The following is a 20,981-nucleotide window of genomic DNA, read 5'->3' as shown; positions in this document are numbered from 1 at the left end:
GTTCAGATATATTTTTTAGTTATTATGTTGTATACAGATATAAATTTTGTTCAGTTACCAAATGTAAAAATCTTACATATATTATTAGACTTAAAAGTAAAAAAAATTAAATTTATTCCATTTAAACCAAACATATGTAAAAATATTTTAAATATAATATCTAAAAATTACTCGAAATTAAACTTGTGTTAATTTTATAACGTTAATCTAAAAAATAAATTTGAAAAAATAATTGTTAGTAGAGAAGTTGAAACAGAGAATGAAAATTAAGTGGAAAATAAATTGCAATTCTATCGCTATGAGACATGCCATTAGAATTTGGGAGGATCGGGTACCAGCCCGTAGCCATCTCTGTATGTTGGATTCCCAAAACTAGATAACCCGAACCGGAGCCGGGTTGATTTAAAGACCCCTTCAGTTCTGCTAATAACATTCAAAACGCAGTTGCGAAAGCTCGATACCCCACGCCCCACGGCACTGCAGAGCCCACTTCACACCTTTTCGCTTCGCTTCCCTCTGCTAATTCAATCCGACCATGGGTTCCGGTAAAACGCTCTCAATCTATTTACTTCATCTTATTTTTCTTGTGATTTTCTTCATCGATTTGCTTTGTTTTTGGATACTTTTTGGAATTGAATGTACAGTGTGTAAAATTTATCTATCTTCTGGTTAATGACTTAATGTTGTAGATGCGGATATGGAGGATTATGGCTTCGAGTACTCCGACGAGGAGCCCGAAGAGCAGGACGTTGAAATTGAAAACCAATATTACAATTCCAAAGGTTTACTTTTTTTTTTTCTTTGTTTTAAAATAGATTTTATATTTTCAGTGTTCAATGCTTGAATGTCTGAATTATATGATCAAGTTTTATTTTTGGGTGATTAGGTTTGCCTTGTGTAGCAGTGTTGTTATTGTTGTTGTTGCTGTTATTATTTTGTCTGGTGTTTTGTGTATACTTGTATATTCTTTTTAAAATTCTTTTAAGGTAATTTGTTTGCTTATCATACATTAGTGTGGTTAATACTATATGCCCATTATAGTGTGTACATAGAGGGCTTTATCTGAACATGTGTTTTCACGTGCATCTTAAGAGAAGATAGCAGGGGAGCACTGCACTTAGCATCTTAGCGTGCTCATTGTTATGTAAAAATTCATACATATATAGACTTAAAAGGAATTATGAGAGGATTTCTTAATACTTGAACTGACGTGACATGATGACATAGAGAAAAGAATAAAAATGGCAATACGGATGCAGGAAAGCAATGGCATAAAGCAATAACTCGGCATAGTAGCCCTCTTAGAATGGGTTTTACATCGCACCTCATGTCTCGAAAACAGTTGGAAGGATTCAATAGACGACTCCATTGGAAATTCTTTTCTTGAATGTGTAATGTGGATCATATGTTTTGAATATGCTAAAATGTCTAAATGCATGAGATACAAATCAATTGGAAAATTAAGAAGGAAACTTGGGAATGTCATTAACAAGTACCTTCAGATCTGAAATGTCACATACGGATGAATTTCCTGTTGAATGCAAATGGTGGCAGAGTACGCCGATTTTCACTACTGGTTTTCTTTGTGATTACTGATTATTAAGGAGATATTTTCACACTTATATTGGTGAAGAGACCTGGGTTGCAAACTCAGACTGACAATTGCTGTTAAAGTCTCCCCCCACCCCCACCCCACCCCCATCCACCCACCCACACACACAAATAAGTGTTTCCTATTTCAGTGCCTGAGAATTTTTGCCTTCTTTTTCTGTATTTAATGTCTCCCAATTGACATTCTTGTCTGTGTTGCTCACAGGACTGGTTGAAACAGACCCAGAAGCAGCACTTGAGGGTTTTGCTGAAGTAGTTCGGATGGAACCTGAGAAAGCTGAGTGGTGAGTAACTTGAAATTCTGAAAAAAAAATGTGAATGTCTGAATATGGTAAATCAAAAAATTAATTTATGGTAATGTAAAAGTATATTGAGGAATCTTAAGCAGGTTTGGTAACCTGAATTTACTCTGCAAGGTGACTGGTGTTGTCCCAATCATTATATTCCTTTCTTTTCTTAAAACAAAGCTGAATATAATTAGGTGCAATTTGATTCTTGCCCCTTATTAGAGACTGAAGTCAGTCTTTTGATTGGCATGTTGGCAATTGGTATATTCTTCAAGTATTTCCCTATCTCATTGATTTGGGATTGTTTACCTCAATACTGATCCTCCATTGTTCCATTGTATTTGGGTTTATTTTGTATTGGCATGTTGGCATTGTTTTGGAATTCCTTCCATTTCTTATGGACTAGGAGTGTTTGCCTTAAATTTGCATTAATTAGTTGATACTTATACTAACATTCATTTTCCATATTTTAGGGGATTTAAAGCCTTAAAGCAAACTGTAAAGCTGTACTATAAGTTAGGGAAATACAAAGAAATGATGGATGCTTACAGAGAAATGCTGACCTACATTAAATCAGCAGTGACGCGAAATTACAGTGAAAAGTGTATAAACAATATCATGGATTTTGTTTCTGGATCAGCTAATCAGAACTTTAGCCTCCTTCAAGAGTTTTACCAGACTACACTGAATGCCCTTGAAGAAGCAAAGAATGAGGTCATATTCTAGTTTCATCTGACATTGAAATAAACTTTCTCAAAGAAGTCACACTGCTTTTCTTTGTCTTGCAGAGGCTATGGTTCAAGACAAATTTAAAGCTGTGCAAAATTTGGTTTGATATGGGTGAATATGGGCGAATGAGCAAAGTATGCTTTGTCAGCTTACCTCTGGCTATTTTGTTACTTTCTAAGATGGAGAGTTAATCTAACTAGATATTTTATATTTTTATTTAGATTCTGAAGGAACTAAATAAATCATGTAAAAAAGAAGATGGTTCAGATGATCAGAAGAAAGGTACACAGTTATTGGAGGTATATGCAATTGAGATCCAGATGTACACTGAGACTAAGAATAACAAAAAGCTGAAGGTATGGTATATATATTTTTCTCCTCTTATATTTTTCAATAAATAGTATGCTTAAAGGGAAAGAAAGAGTACATTTTTACTCATTTTAAGCCTATAATTCCATGGACGGTACATTATTATGCTAGCCATTTTGCTGTTTTATGACTTTATCCATCATGTTTTCCTTTATTCATGCATTAGAGTTTTGAATTATGGTATTAATGTTCTCTCGTGACTTTATGATTATAGCATATTTTGTGGCATGTTTGCTACTTGTTCTCTTTGACTAAAGTGTAGTTCTCAATTTGGAATTGGATCAATAGGCTCTTGTCATTTGCTCCTTATGTAATTTCATCTAGAGAACTTATCTTTGATTCTTTAATAAGCTATCACTCTCCCACTCCCCTGTCCTCTCTTCTCTTTCTTTTTCACTCGTATTTTGTTTTATTATTTTATTTGTTGCCTCAATGGGTATGTTTGCTTGGTTGTTTCTGAATTGAGATTCTTATGCATAGTATGCGTTTGTGAATGGTAACATCATCAGTATATTAGGAACTTGTGCATATTGATGGGATTTGACAGAGTGTGAGATAGTTACCCACTGATAACCTAAATGTGTGCAAAAGTAATTTGAGAAGGTATAAAGATGGGAACTGGCAGAGGGTAAAATAGATAGCCTTTTATAATATAAATGCTTGCAAAAGTAAATTGAGAAGATAGAGATTTATATGAATATTTTGGTTCTTTAGGTATTTGAGCTTATAAAGTACTCCCTTTTTACACAAATAACCATCTTCTTGGAAAATAAACACAGATTTAGGAGAGCATATGGAGACTTAATGTACCTTGAATGAATTCCTTGAGCATATAGGAGAGCACGTGCTAGATGTGGTAAAACTCTTTTGAGTAAATAGAAATTAAAGCAAGCTTGCCAAAATATGCCTTTCATGCTTTATTCCCAAGCCTTGCAATGTCTTACAATTGTTAAGAATTGCCTTATCTTGTGCTTTGTTTTGTATTTCTTTCAATTGGTCTAATAGTTGGCAAGGGGTAAGCTCCCTCACAAAATGATAGGGAATTATTTAAAAAATAGAAACGATCAACACTAGGCAAACACAGATCTGTTAGAACATATTAAAAAGTAAAACAAGATAAGCATGTTAACTACTAAATATAGGCCCTGTGTGTGTTTTTTTAGAACCATTTCTTAACAGGTTTGAATGCCTTAGAATTTTTATGAAACTACCTTCCCACTGATGCCTACTTGCACTGATTCTGTGTTACTACACTCAAGGTTGTGCAATTTAAATTACTTATGAGGTGCAAAGTGATTTAAGAAAAACTTATCTAAGTAATTTAAGGCTTATTAACATTATATGTGCCTTCCAGTTTGAATCTTTAGTCATGATTTTTATCATACTTTGACAGTAAGCTCTTCACTTGGCTACTCAAGGTTTTATGTTGTAGCCAGGCAGCTAACATGTCTCGGTACTTAATTTCTCTGGTAACTGTGGATAGTGATAATTTTAAAATTTTAAAGTGAAATATAAACAAACCTAGCTACATGAATTCCTTAATTGGTATTAATTTTCCATCTTGCCGGCCAATGCCATTCTGCATTTGTGATCTTTTGTGCAATTTGAGGGCTGATTCTTCTAACAGCTTCAGGGTTATCTAGGCGTCGCCTAGGCGACGCCTAGTCGACGCCTAGGCGTCCGGTCGGTCAAGACCGAACGCCTAATGTGCTCGCCTCGCCTAAGTATAGAATACAACCCAAAACTCCACAAAACATACATGGGCAGAACCTACACACTAAGGCGAGTTGACCGGTGTAATTTTCAGCCGGAGAGGTCGCCGGAATCTGCCTCACGCGCCGGCGCGTGGTGTCGGAGCAGCGGCACCGCGGCGGCGCGTGGTGGCTCTTATGGCGGCGCGGTTCAAGCTCCGGCGTCGTCCTCCTGTTCCGAGCAAAACCTACTCCCTCACTCTGGCATGTTATCAATATATACTAGACTTCTCACCACCTTAGGAAAAACTATTCATCTTCTCAAGACAACTTTAAGTAAATAGGGTTGTGAAAAGGCTGCCCAAGACAAGATATTTTCAATATACAATAAATACTAGACTTTTCACTATTCTAGGAAAAACTATTCATCTACTTGAAGTAAATATGCCAGCTAAAAGGCTGCCCAAGACAAGATATTTTCAATATATATATACTTTTTATTTATTTAATATTCATCGCCTAGTCATCACCTAGGCGGTCACCTAGTCGACTAGTCGACTAGGCAGTCGGTGGCATCTCGCCTAGAAAGTCCGCCTTGATAACCTTGAACAGATTATACCTTTCTCAATTCCCATCCTTTACAAATACATCATAGGATTGACTTGTTAGTCACAGTTGTATATACAACTTTTTCCTTACTCTCTTATTTCACTGTTGATTTTTCTAATTTAAACTTCTAAGAGTGTTGGGTTAAGAGGCAGGTTGCTGTGTTTGGTGGACTCTGAATTTAATTGTTGCAACTGCTTATTATTCAATTAATGGGTTAAAATTTTAAATAGTTTGGGAGGGTTAGTACTTGTTAATGGTTTATTAACCAATTAGCAAAAGCCCACTATTTTCATTCTTTTCTTTTTCCCATTTGCTGGAATTGTGTGTGTGTGTGTGTACATAATTGGGTTTTAAATGCACTGATGGGTAATCTTCACTGCCTTCCTTTTGAAAGTCATAATTTCCATTTCAGGACATGAAAATAATGTCCAGTTTTTCCAAATTAAAAAAGTATATATTTTATGGTCTTGTACTCTTGTATACCTCAAGAATATGATGGGAGCCTTTTTCCTCCAATTTTTTTTTTTTTTTTAAACCAAGTTTTAGATGTGGTGCTCCATTCAGTTTTGCTTATAGTTGTCTTAGTGATACCATGCCATTACACTCGAAATGGATGGAATAGTCTTTTTATTTTTTATTTTTTATTTTTTTATTTTTTTTTTCTTTCTGAAAATGAAATGATATGTTTTCTCTGAATCTACAAATTACTACATTGAGATTCATATGAATATATTTTTATTTCAGGAATTATATCTCAAAGCATTGTCAGTCAAATCAGCGATTCCTCACCCACGTATCATGGGAATAATTCGTGAATGTGGAGGAAAAATGCATATGGCAGAGAGACAGTGGGCAGATGCTGCTACAGACTTCTTTGAAGCTTTTAAGAACTATGATGAGGCTGGAAACCAGAGGCGTATCCAGTGTTTAAAGTATGATCACAGTTCATTTTTGTTGGCTTTTACATGCATTTTTTGTTTTATCTTTCCTTCATTCAGTGGTTTCCACTTTTTGCATCTACCATCATTGATTTTAGTTCAATAAATAACACCATTAAAAAAAAAATTCCGTGAATGTTCTCCATTTCGGTTTTATCTTTTAAACATCTAGGAAGAACAGATGATATTTTCTTGATTTTATTTTTAGTTGGAAGTATCTGCACCCTCTCTTTGATCTAACACGTACTGGGGGATCCTTCCACTGAAGTGAACCACAGAAGCTTATTTGTAATGGACCAAAAACTTAAATGTATGCTAGAACAATGGGTGGTGTCATTTACTCAAAGATGAACTGGAAAATTTATGATTTTCCATTGGTTGAATTCTGAAAAGAAGTTGGAACCTGATGTAAATAATACAGAGCATGATTCTGAGATACTTTGAGGGGAACTGTGTGTGATGAATGCCTAGAAGACCAAATGGTGTATGGCTATATGCTTATATGTTATGTATCGTGTGAGAAAGAATCTAGATGATAAAGTAGTGGAATCTAAAATGTCAAAGCTGGTATCTCTGGATATTCTTATGGGACTTGCATTTTTTCAGTCAAGGGAATTGTGGTTATCCTGACCAATGTCATTGGGGTGGAGCTTGGTTTGAAGGATGCCAAGTTACTTTGGAAGGTAGCACATCATTAGTTTTTGAGTACCATGAGGAATGAGGGGGAAGCATCATGACTATTTTCCTTATAAGGATGGTGCTGCAGTTTGGTGTAGTGCTTCCCAGAGGCCAGAAGTCTAGAACTGGTTGCTTAAATATCAAATCTTTATTATATTTTGATTAATACTCTTCGGGATTGGTCCCTAAGATATGCCCATTTTAATCTGGCTGTAGATAATTCTACCTTTGAGTTTGTTCAATTTGATTTATGAGTGGTTCTGCCACTGTTACTTGCCTTTGTTACTTAGGCAAAAAAAATCCAGATTGAAGGGAAATTTCTCTTGGTAATAGCACTGCCATTTTTCGAGTTCCATTGTTAGGAAGCTTATTTTGAGCCTTAAGATATTTTTTCATATTCAATACTCATATCTTCATCTCTGGGGAACCCTTTGCATTACTGTTTCTCTGACATTTCTCAGAAATTTGTTGGATGACTTTTACTTAGTTATTGTCTGTCTTGTCTCTGATTGTTTCATCATAATATAGCACTATATATTTGACAATAAAAGCTGCAGTCGCACACAATTGATTTTTACCTGTCAGGATAGTTTTTTTTTTATTTTTTACCTGTCAGCATAATTTTATTACTTGTAGTTTAGGAATTCTAGAGATTTTTTATCTTATTTTCATTATTAGGTATAACCTTTGTATATATAATTTATTTTTTGGTAGATCTGATAGGGGATGGGGTGATGGGGTTCAAACTCATATCTACTACAGAGTACATGGGAAGGAGTGTAAATTATACTACCACCCTAAATCCCAATTTGTGCCTTAATAACTGTTAAAGCCAAAACATTACTACCAGCTGCATTTTTAGCCAAACCTTTAAATTTTTGCTATATATACAAACTTTTTTTTAAAAAAAAATTAATTTATTTTGTTATAATTTCATTCAATTCCCCATTTTGGCCGTAATTGACCCTATCTAGCTTTATAATAATTTTTTAAAAAACTACCCTTTTATTTCTAATTTTATTATAATAATTTTATTTTATTAGCTTCCAAAAACTAGCATGTTGAATCCCCTTGTCTTTTCCAAGAGCATTGTATAATTTCAAGGTATATGTATTAAAATAACTAGAGTTTTGGTGTTATAACAAGAGGATTCAACTTGCTTATTTTATGGAAAAAAATCTTTCAAAGGGAAATTTTTTGAATTATAAAGGTTGAAAATAATAATATGATCATTAAACCTGAAGGGTCAGTTTTGACCAAAATTAAGATAGGCTGATGTTGCAACCAAAAGAATAAAAATATATACTCTGTATGAATTGCAAAAATTAAAAGGCTTGGCTAAATATGCAATTGGTTGCAAAGTTTTGGTTTAGTCCCAAGAATCCAATTATTAAGCCTTTAGTTAATATATTGAAGTTTTATACAATACGAAGTATTTTTATTGCTTTATTCTCTCTTTTCCTGATTTAGTCCTTTAGAGCTTCCACCTTGCCAGGATGGTGCTATCTCTTTGCCAGCCATGATTCCTAACAATATCATTGACTTTTGTCTGAAGAGTATACATACTTTAATTAGGTGTAAATTAGCTTGTTGTATCTATATTTATGTTCTTAATGCACTGTTTTGCTTCCCTCCACTTGGCAGATACTTGGTTTTGGCAAATATGCTGATGGAGTCTGAGGTCAATCCTTTTGATGGCCAAGAGGCAAAGCCGTAAGTAGTTAACAGATTTACCTATCAGTATTTATCTAATTATCCAATTTGCAGTGAATATCTTCCCTCAATGACGCTGCACTTTCTCCCACTTGTGTTTACTCTTGTGCCTGATCTTTTTCTTATTGTTTCTTTTAGATATAAAAATGACCCTGAAATTTTGGCAATGACAAACCTAATAGCAGCGTATCAACGGAATGAGATAATAGAGTTTGAAAAAATCCTTAAGGTACATTTATGTTCCTTTCTTTGTTTTGGTACTATAACTTATTTATTTAATTTTATTTTTTGAAATAAACATAAATCAGACAGCTTAATCCCGATCTGATTTGATTGGCTGTGTATTTCTGTCTATCAATCTCATTCTTCTAAGTGCTAAATCTGTAGTAAATCACTAAATCCTTGAAGTCCTTGAATTAGCTCATCCTTAACATGGTTTTGATTACACTGCTCTTGTAAAATATTTCAGAGTAATAGAAGGACAATAATGGATGATCCATTCATACGGAATTACATTGAAGATCTTTTGAGAAATGTGAGGACTCAGGTGTTGCTCAAGCTCATCAAACCCTACACAAGGATTCGGATCCCCTTCATATCCAAGGTGATTATATAGGTGTCCAGTGTATCTTTGCAGCAAGGGAGCAAGCTGCAGAGACGCTTGTTTTGTTTTCAATTAATATTTTTATTTATTTATTGTTTTTTCACATTCCCTATTTACCTTCTATTCTATCTTTGCTTTTTGTTCACTAAAACTTGTTGATGTACAGGAGCTTAATGTACCAGAAAAGGATGTTGAGGAGTTGTTGGTCTCGTTAATATTGGATAATCGTATACAAGGTCACATTGATCAAGTGAACAGACTGCTAGAACGTGGTGACAGGTCTGAATTTTACTCCTTTTTGTCCTTTGGGTTTCTTTGCGTCGTTGAACTAGGGTGGAAAAATAGTTTAAAGTAGTTGCAGAAGGGAACTGGCAAGATCCCGTATATATTGTTCCGTTTTCTTGTTTCACATGATATATTTTTCTTATTTGTAATGTTGTGACCAGGTCAAAAGGAATGAAGAAATACACTGCTATAGATAAGTGGAACACACAGCTCAAGTCTCTCTATCAGACCATCGGCAATCGAGTGTGTTAAATATCGAGATTGTTCCATTTATACTTTGAACGCAAGCACTAAGTTATCCTCCATTCAGGCCCGCAGTGGGGATAAAAGCGAGTGGTTGGCATCAGGTTTTCCCAGGTTTTGACTTTTGATATATGCATGTTTTTAGTACTGAAACTGCATTCACAGAGTACATTGTAAATGTTGATTCTCAATGTTCTTATTGTCCAAGTGACTAGTTAAAATTGATTCTTTTGGGGGATTTTGTTGGAACCGAGCCAATCTAGGCAGATTTGTGAGGGGTGTAAACGAGTTAAATTTGGGATTAATTTTTGAACTACACTTGGTATACCAAGTTTATATAGATCTGTAGTTTAATGCAATAAAATCTTTGTGCTGTATATAGGATTAACTAAAGTATTTAATGCAAAGGAGAAAGGGCAATCATTATACCATGGACACCATGGTTCACAAGATGGACTATTGACATAAGGTTTGTTTTTAGTATACAAAATGTTCATTTTTAGTACATCAAATGTTTAAAATTTTAAAGTTTATCTTTAGGTATACTACTAAAGGAAACTTTTAATACATTAAAAATGAACATTTAGTATACTAAAAATGAACATTTATTTGTGGTTCACATTGCAATGTGTACCACCGTCAATAGTGTAATTTGCCGAGAAAAGACTGACCATGTTGGTCTGGCAAATTATGCCCTGGACCCGGGCCCAAAACGACATCGTTTTTAAAAAAAACGCGTCATTTAGTTAAAAAAAAAAAATCGCGCGCGTTTTGCCGTTAACGGCGTTTTTTTTTTTTTTGATTATGAATATGAATGTACAGTTATGCAATTATGAAATTATGAACACAGAGCTCTAACATTATGAACTTATAATTATGAACATATATAGTGATAAAATTATGACCATGGAGCTTTAAAATTGTGAATATAGAGCTTCGAAGATTATGAATGTACAGTTATAGAGTTATGAATCTACAGTTATGGAGTTATGAATCTACAGTTATGAGATTATGAATCTACAGTTATGGAATTATGAATGTACAGTTATTGATCGAATTATGAACAAAGAGCTCTAACATTATGAACTTACAATTATGAACATATAGTGATAAAATTATGAACATAGAGCTCTAAAATTGTGAACATAGAGCTTCGAAAATTATGAATGTACAATTATGGAGTTATGAATGTACAGTTATGACGTTATGAATGTACAGTTATAGAGTTATGAATGTACAGTTATAGAGTTATGAACGTACAGTTATGGAGTTATGAATATATAGTTATTAACATATAGTAATAAAATTATGAACATATACTTCTATAACAAAGTGATCTGAAATTAAAAAAAAAAAAAAAAAAAAAAAAAAAAAAGGAGATAACAGTGCCTAACGGCACTGTTACCCGTGTCCAGCAAGCATGCTGGACACGGGTCCAAGGCATAACGATTGTGTTGGTCTAAATTGGGTCATCATTTCATATTTTTATTGATGCCAGAAGCAATATACCCTGAGTTGGTAGATCAATACATAACAAGTTTGAGGGGTTTTGGTAGAAATGAGCATTTTTATTTAAATTTAAAGTTTGGATAAAAATAGGTAAATTTCGAAATCTAGATAAAAGTAGGCAAAATTAATTTTTTTCAAATGCGTTTATGTTTTTCTTAAAATGTATTTATCAAATGCGTTTGGACTAGTATTTAGTTTTCTTCATCATCGCCAAAAAGGTGCATTAGCACTTGATCAATACAATATTTTTTCAAGAAAAGAAAGGTCATACATAAAGTCAATATAAATTTAAAATGTCTTTTCAAGCTTAATAAGATGTCTTAGGTTGGAGTCCGAGAAACACAATTACGTTAAAATCCGTGGAGTATTTTGTCACCCTTTGGTGTTTAGTTTAAAGAATAAAAATAAAAGGAAAATATAATATAATGTACTCCTCCCACCCCCAAAAGGGGGAAATATAATAGAATTTTAACATCAATTAGAATAAGAATATTGTTTGGAGGAATTATATTTTTGTGTTTAGTTGGATAAGAGAATAGAAAATAAATATAGTTTAAATAACTAAAATACCTCTATTCAAAATAATATACATACAAATATATACATACTTATACACCATAAAATAACAAAATACTATTATATGCTTTCATTAGCAATTATAAATAAAAAAAAGATTAAAAGACAGAACAATATTGCCAAAAGAAGAAAGAACAAAATAATATATTGTACATTAAGGATGAAAATCACAAATTATGCCGTGCAATTGTGTGCACGATGCATGGTGCACACGGTTACAAAAACGATGTCGTTTTGATTAAAAAAGACGCGTTCGACTTAAAAAAAAAAACTTTTGATTGTCGTTAACGGCGTTATGCTGTGTTACATATCCAGAATTAATGAACTATATATCCAGAATTAGTGAACTATATATCCACACAGGTTACTGGTACTCTGTTTTGGCTTATGACAGTTCACTGCGTCTGTGTATTCAGAATGAATGAACTATATATTCAGAATGAATGAACTATAAGTTCAGAATTAGTGAACTATATATCCAGAATTAATGAATTATATATCCAGAATTAGTGAACTATGTATCCAGAATTAATGAACTATATATCCAGAATTAGTGAACTATGTATCCAGAATTAATGAATATATATCCAGAATTAGTGAACTATATATCCAGAATTAGTGAACTATATATCCACACTGAAAATGGTGAAAATCCTGTCGATTGGAGTTAAAAAAAATGATTGGTGGAGTTAAACAGTGCCACTAACGGCACCGTTACTCCACCATAGTAAAACGGCGTTGTTCGCAACCGTGTGCACCATAGGTTAGGTTGCTTCATAAGGGCCTATTGTTAGGCCTAGTTTGAGCCTAACTTGACCTGGCCTATTTAATAAAAAGGGCAGACATAGGTCTATTTTAAATCTTGTTTAGCTAAATAAGCGCGCGCGCGCGCACACACACACACACACAGAGGCTCAAATCAAGATTTTTTTTTTTTTTTTAAAAGGCGCATCCTGAGAAGAAAGAAGCGAAGTGTAAAAATGATGCACCTTAAGTGTAACAAAGACGCACCTTAAGTGTTAGAATGACGCACCTTAAGTGTTAGAATGATGCACCTTAACTGTTAAAATGGCGCACCTTCAATGTTAAAAATGATGCACTTTAAGTGTTACAAAGACGCACCTTAAGTGGTAAAATCACACACTAAGTGTTAAAATGGCACACTTTAAGTGTTAAAATGACGCACCTTAAATGAAGAACTACTGCATCTTAAATGTTTAAATAGCACATCTTAAGTGTTAAAAGGACGCACCTTAAGCTTTGAAAACACGCACCTTAAGCTTTAGAATGACGCACCTTAAGTTTCAACAATAACATTTTAAGGAAAAAGAATTTCCGCTCGACTCGTACTTACCAGTCTTCTTCATCTCCTTTCTTCTCCAGTTTTGGGATTATGCTTTCAAGCAGTAAATCCTTACTTCGCTTCCTTTTGGTTGGAATTATAATCTGAGGATTATAAATTTCATTTTGGTTGATATATATATATATATATATATATATATATATATATATATATATATATATATATATATATATATATATATATATATATATATATATATAGAGAGAGAGAGAGAGAGAGAGAGGGGGAAGGGATCAGGTGCATTTGTTGCTTTCCGTGCGGATGTGCGGTGGATTAATGTGCGTGAGGTTTATACTTAATGTGCATGAGATTTGTACTCAATGTGCCTGAGATTTGTATTTAATGTGCGTCATGTTAATATGTGTGAGTTTTGTACTTAATGTGCCTAAGTATTGTGTTTAATGTGCGTGACATTTGTGCTTAATGTGCGTGCGTATTTCAGAATTACGAGCTCAGAAGAAAGCAGAACAGAAACTCACACATATTAACGCCCAAGCTTCTTGTTACTTCTTCCTTCAATTTGGCCATGGATTCTGGATTATCAGCTACCTTCAGTGCAGTTGAATGTTTATATAAATGACGCACGCACAGTAACATTTGCACAGCAGCTAAGTGTGGATTTCTGTTGTATTATTCCCATAATTTTTAACCACCATAGCTCGCCTCCGCATCATCATCATCAAGGAGGGGGAAAAATGCTACTAGGGATGGGGAAGAAGCTGACATCAATATTTCTGCTGCATTTTACACATTCACGCACATTAAGTACAAATCTCAGGCATATTAAGCACAACACTCACGCACATTGAGTACAAATCTCACGCACATTAATCCACCGCACATCCGCACGGGAAGCATTCACCGCACGGGAACCTTTCACTATACATATACATATATACATATATATATATATATATATATATATATATATATATATATATATATATATATATATATATATATATATATATATATATATATTTCGGATATATATCAAATAATATTTTATATAGTTTCGTGTGTATATATAAATATTATTTTGCAATATTAAATCGACTTTGATTCATTATTTCCAACAATCTTAAAACCTTATTTATTTTTGATGAACAAGTCGATGGATTCCAAGAGTGTTGGAATCGTGAATGTTGCTCGTGGTGCACATTCAAATGGTTGGAACGGCAATGATGTTGCACATTCCGTGATGCCAGTTGACGGCAACAACGTTGGAAATGATATTTTCATGGGAGTTGCAAAAACACACGATGGTGCTCCGGAGAACTTTGGTTCACGAACCGGTAAACTAGTGGCTAACGGCACACAATTGGTACTACCTATTGTGATGCCTAGTGGATCGGCTAAAAGCCATGAAGGATCTAATGATGGTGTGATGGATTATTGTAGTGTGAATAACGACCTCAACCATAATCAAAGGAAAGGCAAACGGAAGTTTAGTCCTGAAGATGATTGTGAGGAGGAGGTGAGCAGCCACTATGAAGCAAACCGTCATCCTGGTGAAAAGGTTGCGGACAATTTCATTAGTGTTAAAGAATGTGGATGGTTGGACGAGTAAGGTCACAACCGAGGTACCCCTGATGTGTGTTACGAGACCACCCTTCGTGGAGTGAACAGGTTAAAAAATGGAACAAGGCACACGGGTTCGAAGGACTACTACGAGATAGGAATGAGAAATTTGTTTCCAATGTATTTTTTTATTTATTTATTTGTTAAATAAATGTTGTAGTATCCTTGTGATATATTTTTATTGTTGAAAAAAACGAATTGTTCCATTGAGTTATTGAATCATAGTACATACGAATTATTTGATGAAATAATGTTAAATGTATGAAATGATTCAATATGGATGCCTAGTGCATCAAGTAGCATTATTTGGAAAAATGCTAAAATGGCTTAAGGGCCGGAACGAAATGTAACAAGCGTGTTACATGTTTGAAATCTCGTAAGGACGTCGGTTCTAGTTAATGTTTGAAATCTTGTAAGGGCTTCAACTAAAATGACGCGTATGCCCTTCAAAATAACGGTGGATGGATGGAAATTCTAATGGAGGATCACATTGGGTACTGTTTTAAAAGTTAGAGGATTAAATTGAGTACGGTTAATACTTTAATTAGGACAAAATCGAGTATTAGCTAATAGTCGGAGGAACATTTTGAATATGAACTCAAAAAATTATATGACATTTAACTTGTTTACTAATGCGAAAAATAACTCAACATGACTTAATTGTATTTTTTTTTTGGGTAGTTTAAGTGTTTATTTGAAACTTGTTTCAATTTGAAAATAACATTAATTACAATTTTAAAATATGTACAACTGTTTATTAATTTGATGTTTATCTTTATTTGATATTGATGATGAAATTTTTAGTTTGTGAGACGTGAGTGCCTTTCCAATTATCATTCTTCCAAAAGGCTGAACCCCAACCACTCCGGCCCGACAGAGCGCTGCTCACTGCGCACAAGGAGCCCCCCTCACTTTGAGAGGTTGCTCCCACACTGCCGCTGGTGAGACTCGATCCCTGGTCATTCTTTCAAAGTTTCACTTCTATGACCAGTTGAGCTACCCATGCGGGCAACCTTTCCAATTAACATGCATATGTATTCCGACGACCAAAATAGCGTGCATAGTTTTGTAGTTTTGACGTGCAAAACTTTTCCATTTAAACATAAATACAGAGGCTGACTGGCTTTAAAAACATATAACGCCTAATTTGTTGGGACAATTTGTAGACTTTAGTCTAAAATTCTACCATGCATGCATGCCACGGTTACACAATTTCTCTTTCATTTTTATACAATCCAGTTATTTTAGCTACACGTTCGAATGCATCAATACCAACCATTCAACCCATTTGAATATTCCATAATAACTAGCATTTATCTGCAAATTTTCAAAAAAAAGAAATTACAAAATATATTTTAACGATAGTAATAATAAAGGCTTCAATGTATAAGTGTACTATTACTCTAAACTGATTAACCCACAAAAAATAAATAATTTTTTTTTGAATGCTATTGACTCTATTACAATGTTGTATCTATTCATAACTACTTTCTCAACCTACTGAAGCACAAAGAGCTACTCTATTACAATGTTGTATCTGTTCATAACTACTTTCTCAACCTACTGAAGCACAAAGAGCCAATAACGCCTCCACTGAGGTTCGAACTCACAACCTCCCATATGGGAGTCCAACCCGGTGCCACCTGTGCACAAGGTGCTTGGCAAAATAAATAAATTTGCCATATAAATAAATTTATTAAAAAAAATAAATTTTATCATATAATACTTTGATTTACGGGAAACTCTACAACTGTTACATAAATGTAAATATTGGGTGGAATCCGCCTTGTAACTCTAATTAATAAAGGATCACAAAAAAATAAATCAGTCTAAATTATTTGTAACGAACTGATTTAAATCGAAAAGGCTAATAAGCAACTCTCACAACTTAAATTTTATCATATAATACTTACCCCATATTGTGGACTCGTTATCCTTTACAAGGATTAGCGTAACCCTATGACATCTTAATTAGGGGCAAATCATTAAATTGCATTAACACCAATATCCTTCAACTCTTGAGTAAACTACTCCAACTTTCATACTTCTTTTTCAATGAATTTCCAAGGATGAACACCTCCTAACTTATTTATATTGCAGGTGAAGCTTTGGTCTATGGATAACAATGGCAGAATCGATTAGCTATGGAGATATATGGGCAATGGCAACATTAACATGTGAAGAAAAGGGTATAGCACTAAGGGTGAGGACTAGGATTGAGCCTTAGCAACTGCAGTGTGAGAGTTTCACCTAATGTGTTAGATTTCTCCAATCTAACATGCCGTTGAATCGTCGGGTTTACCCTCCACAATTTTGTGGGGCTCAGGGGATCGGATGAGGGACTTCGCTTTTTTAGAGTGGGGTGAGGTGAAGAAAAGGGTATAAAACTAAGGGTACGTCTCTTTTGAGGTGAGTCGGGTTAAGATGAAAATATAATACTTATGTTGGGAAATGTAATACTAATTAGGAATAAATTGTCCCTAACTTCTTAGGGAAAGTGTAAAGTGTAATATTTTTTAAATCAAAATGTAATATTTAGGGTTCAATAGTTACTTATGAGAAAAATGCAATACTAATCAAGATAAATTGATTAATTTGTAAGATTTCCATATGTGCCTTAATTATGTGGTGCAAGTGGACTAGGCCCATTAAGTAATTGGTTGGACTGGACATTAGGTTAAGTCTGTATTCCACCAATATGCCTATATATAAAGTCTATATTGATGGAATACAGGACATATTCATTATATAGCATAAAGTTATGGTACTCATACTGCTCAGAAAATATCAGTACACCATCTAGGGTTCTGAGTTATGAGACAAAACAGCTAACAGGATATCAACATGGCTAGAGATCTACAGTGCTTCCGCTTCCGCTACTACGAGTTAAGTTTCTCGTAGATTATTCTCTGTATAGTTAGATCATATTTAGATCTCACATAATTGTTACTTATGAAAAAAAGTGTAATACTTATATGAAAAAATGTGATATATTTATAAAAAATTAATATTATTTTTAAATTAAAATGTAATATTAGAGGTTGAAGAGTTACTTATGAAATATACGACACCGTTTCACACCGATCATAAGAGACTTTCCTTAAAACTAAAGGAAATGATATATCTAGTTCGATGGATCAACGACCCCAATATCAACGTTGAGGGTGGTGGCTCTTTGATAAACATTATCTACGAGTGTAGGAGCTGGATGAGGAAGAACTGGACTACGAAATGTTGCCACATTCTTCGAGAACAAAATCAAGTTACCTGATTAGCTTGCTAAGATATGCTCTTAAATTGCTTGATGCTGCATGTTTCATGGACTCCAAGCATGTTAACAATCCTATGGTTCCGTCTAGGGATGTTAATCGGGTCAGTCCACTCGATTTTGGACTAGCCCTGTCAAGCTTATTAGTTTGGGCTAATCGGTTATTTTATTTTCATGTTCGGGTTGGTCCTAATTCTAAACTTCGGGTTGTTGGACTTACCAGGCGAGCTGGACCATATGAACTAAAATTGAAAATTGAGAGTGAGTGTCCACATTTAAAGCTATAAAAACAGGTCCGATTCGCCGAGTTAAGCCCGTTTAGCCCTTGTTTAGGCAGGTTGGGCTGTATATTTCTCTGATTTGATCTGAACGAGCCGTCCCGTTTAGTCCCTAAGGTTGCCCATGTTATACAATCATTATTACATGGACCATGGTCTACACAATTGTGTGGACCATAAATAAAAAGTACATTTTTAATATACTAAGGGTACATTATTTATGTATCTAAGGTACATTTTTTGAAAGTACATTTTTAATATACTAAGGGTACATTATTTTATATAATGTACCTCCAGTACAAAAATAATGTATTTTTAATTAATATATTAAAAATGTACCCCTGATATTCATGGTCCATATAATAATCACCTTCACTAAGGCTCGAACATGCAACCTCCTATATGGGAGTTCAAGCTGAATGCCATATGTGCACAAGATGCTTAGCTTATTTAAATATTTATTAGTTTAAATATATTTGTAATTTTGTATTAGAATTTAAAAATCTATACTATTAATAAAAACAAAATACTCCATTTTAATTTTTCATCCAAAACAGTCCTATACTATTAAGGTTTGCCTAATATTGTAAAATAATAGTGTAATATAATTCCTAATATAATATATTCTTTCCTACTTTCCTACTACAATTCTACATTAAAATTCCTATTCGTAATGCTGTACAACAATATTAAAATTCCTATTCCTATTCAACAATATTATTGTGTCACTACTCCAATTCGTTTAAGATAGAATGAGTTTAATATTAAATAGATTGCAAAATATAATATTAAAACAACTAATATATTAAAATTAATGAGTTTAATTAAGAAATTAATTTCACGGATAATTATTATGTTTTTTAATAAAGATAATTATTATGTTAATTAAAATAATAATTATACAAATATTAATATAATAATCTACTATACTAATAAGAGCCCAAGAGAGTTAGGCCTATAATGGGTAGAAAAAATGACGGTCAAATTTTTTAACCAAATGAATGGCTCAGATGGATTAGATTTTAATTTTTTCTTAAGATTTCCTAATTTATCCTTAATGAATATGATTATCCGTTAACTTTTCTGTTAATTTCTGTTAGTTCACCGTTAACTTATTCATTGATTTCAATAAGAAAGATCTTAGGTTCGAACCCCATTCCAATCAAAGTTGGCATACTTAGTACTCTATTTTACTCTTATTAAATTATTAAAAATAATAATTTTGTAGCTACAACAAAAAAATAATACATATGCATTTCTTTAATTTAGAATTATGTGTCTACAATGTCTTTATTCAAAAAAAAAATATATTCATTATCAATAAATTAAATAAGAGAAATAATTTCATTAGTTATATTGTATTTATTTTTTCTTCGATATAAAAATTCTTTACATTCAAATTGACATAATTAGTACTCTATTTTACTCTTATTAAATTAAAAATAATAATTTTGTAGCTACAACAAAAAAAATAATACATATGCATTTCTTTAATTTAGAATTATGTGTATACAATGTCTTTATTCAAAAAAAAAAAATTATTCATTATCAATAAATTAAATAAGAGAAATAATTAAAATTAAAATTTCTCTCTAGGGTTTGCTAGAGTTTTCTCCTCCCCTAGGGTTTGCTAGGTTTCCGACGGTTTCCTACGTTTTTTCCGGTGATCATCACTGTTTGGCGACGCTAATGAGTACGCTGAGTTGGAACTGCCGTGGCTTGGGTAATCCACGGACAGTTCGAGAGGTGGTGGACATGGTGTCCAAAAAGCAACCCGACTTTGTATTTCTAATAGAAACTAAGGTAGCGCGAGATCATGCTGAGCGTCTTCGTGTTACGATCGGTTTCGAAGGCTTATTTTATGTTGACAATGATGGTTTGAGTGGTGGATTAGCGTTATTGTGGAAGAAGAATAATACGGCGAGACTCCTTAGTTACTCAAGAAACTACGTTGATATTGAGGTAACTATGACAGGTAATCCGGCCTGGAGAATGACGTGTTACTATGGTTATTCGGACCGTAATAGGCGTGCTGAATCATGGGATTTGTTGAGAATGTTGGCGGCAAAATCGAATCTCCCGTGGGTGGTGGTGGGGGATTTTAATGATTTGCTATACCAGTATGAGAAGAGAGGGGGAAATCCACATCCGAATAGCCTTCTTCGAGGTTTTGGGGAGACGGTTGAGGATTGTGGATTGGCCCAGTTGCCAATGATTGGATACCCATATACCTGGGAGAAGGGGAAAGGGACTGCAAACTGGATTGAGGAGAGACTTGATAAGGTCCTAGTAACGAACGAGTGGCGCAATATAATTCCCCATGTAAAGGTTATGAATTTGAGAACAGGAAGTCAGATCATTCAGCCATTTTTTTCACAGTTCAGGAGGAGGTAGGGAGGGATGGGGGTAGAAGAAGGGGTTTTAGGTTTGAGATGGCATGGTTATATGATGAGGGATGTAGGGGTGTGGTGGAGCATGCGTGGCAGGAAGGGAGAGGGCAGGGTTTACAGGGTTGTGTTCAATACTGTGGAAACCGGTTAACACGATGGGGTGGGGATCGGTTCCATAAGTATGGGAAACAGATTGTGCAGCTGAAACGGGATCAACAACGTCTGAGAGGATGCACTGACTCGGCCTCTCTTGTCGAGT

At 34.0% G+C, this 20,981-nt stretch overlaps 1 protein-coding gene and 1 long non-coding RNA gene across 2 annotated transcripts; one reads left to right on the top strand and one right to left on the bottom strand.

The window, feature by feature from the left end:
* Positions 1-422: 422 nt before the first annotated feature.
* LOC109160318 (COP9 signalosome complex subunit 2-like) lies at positions 423-10,134 on the top strand. Its single transcript, XM_019308638.1, has 12 exons — positions 423-545; positions 690-782; positions 1,817-1,895; positions 2,372-2,612; positions 2,687-2,761; positions 2,849-2,983; positions 6,041-6,228; positions 8,557-8,625; positions 8,764-8,854; positions 9,095-9,229; positions 9,396-9,508; positions 9,676-10,134. Exons 1-12 carry the CDS (start codon positions 536-538, stop codon positions 9,764-9,766), a joined length of 1,320 nt encoding a protein of 439 aa, XP_019164183.1. The 5' UTR covers positions 423-535; the 3' UTR covers positions 9,767-10,134.
* LOC109160319 lies at positions 6,518-8,548 on the bottom strand. The gene is made up of 4 exons (XR_002050733.1): positions 8,151-8,548; positions 7,522-7,987; positions 6,925-7,490; positions 6,518-6,637 (listed from the first exon to the last, which is right to left on the bottom strand). It is a non-coding gene; the product is annotated as an uncharacterized LOC109160319 (long non-coding RNA).
* Positions 10,135-20,981: the final 10,847 nt, after the last annotated feature.

The sequence above is a fragment of the Ipomoea nil genome, unplaced genomic scaffold (genome assembly GCF_001879475.1).
Source record: "Ipomoea nil cultivar Tokyo-kokei standard unplaced genomic scaffold, Asagao_1.1 scaffold2845, whole genome shotgun sequence".
Lineage (NCBI taxonomy): Eukaryota > Viridiplantae > Streptophyta > Magnoliopsida > Solanales > Convolvulaceae > Ipomoea > Ipomoea nil.
The sequence above is the reverse complement of the archived record's forward strand: the minus strand, read 5'-3'. Positions and strand labels throughout refer to the sequence as shown.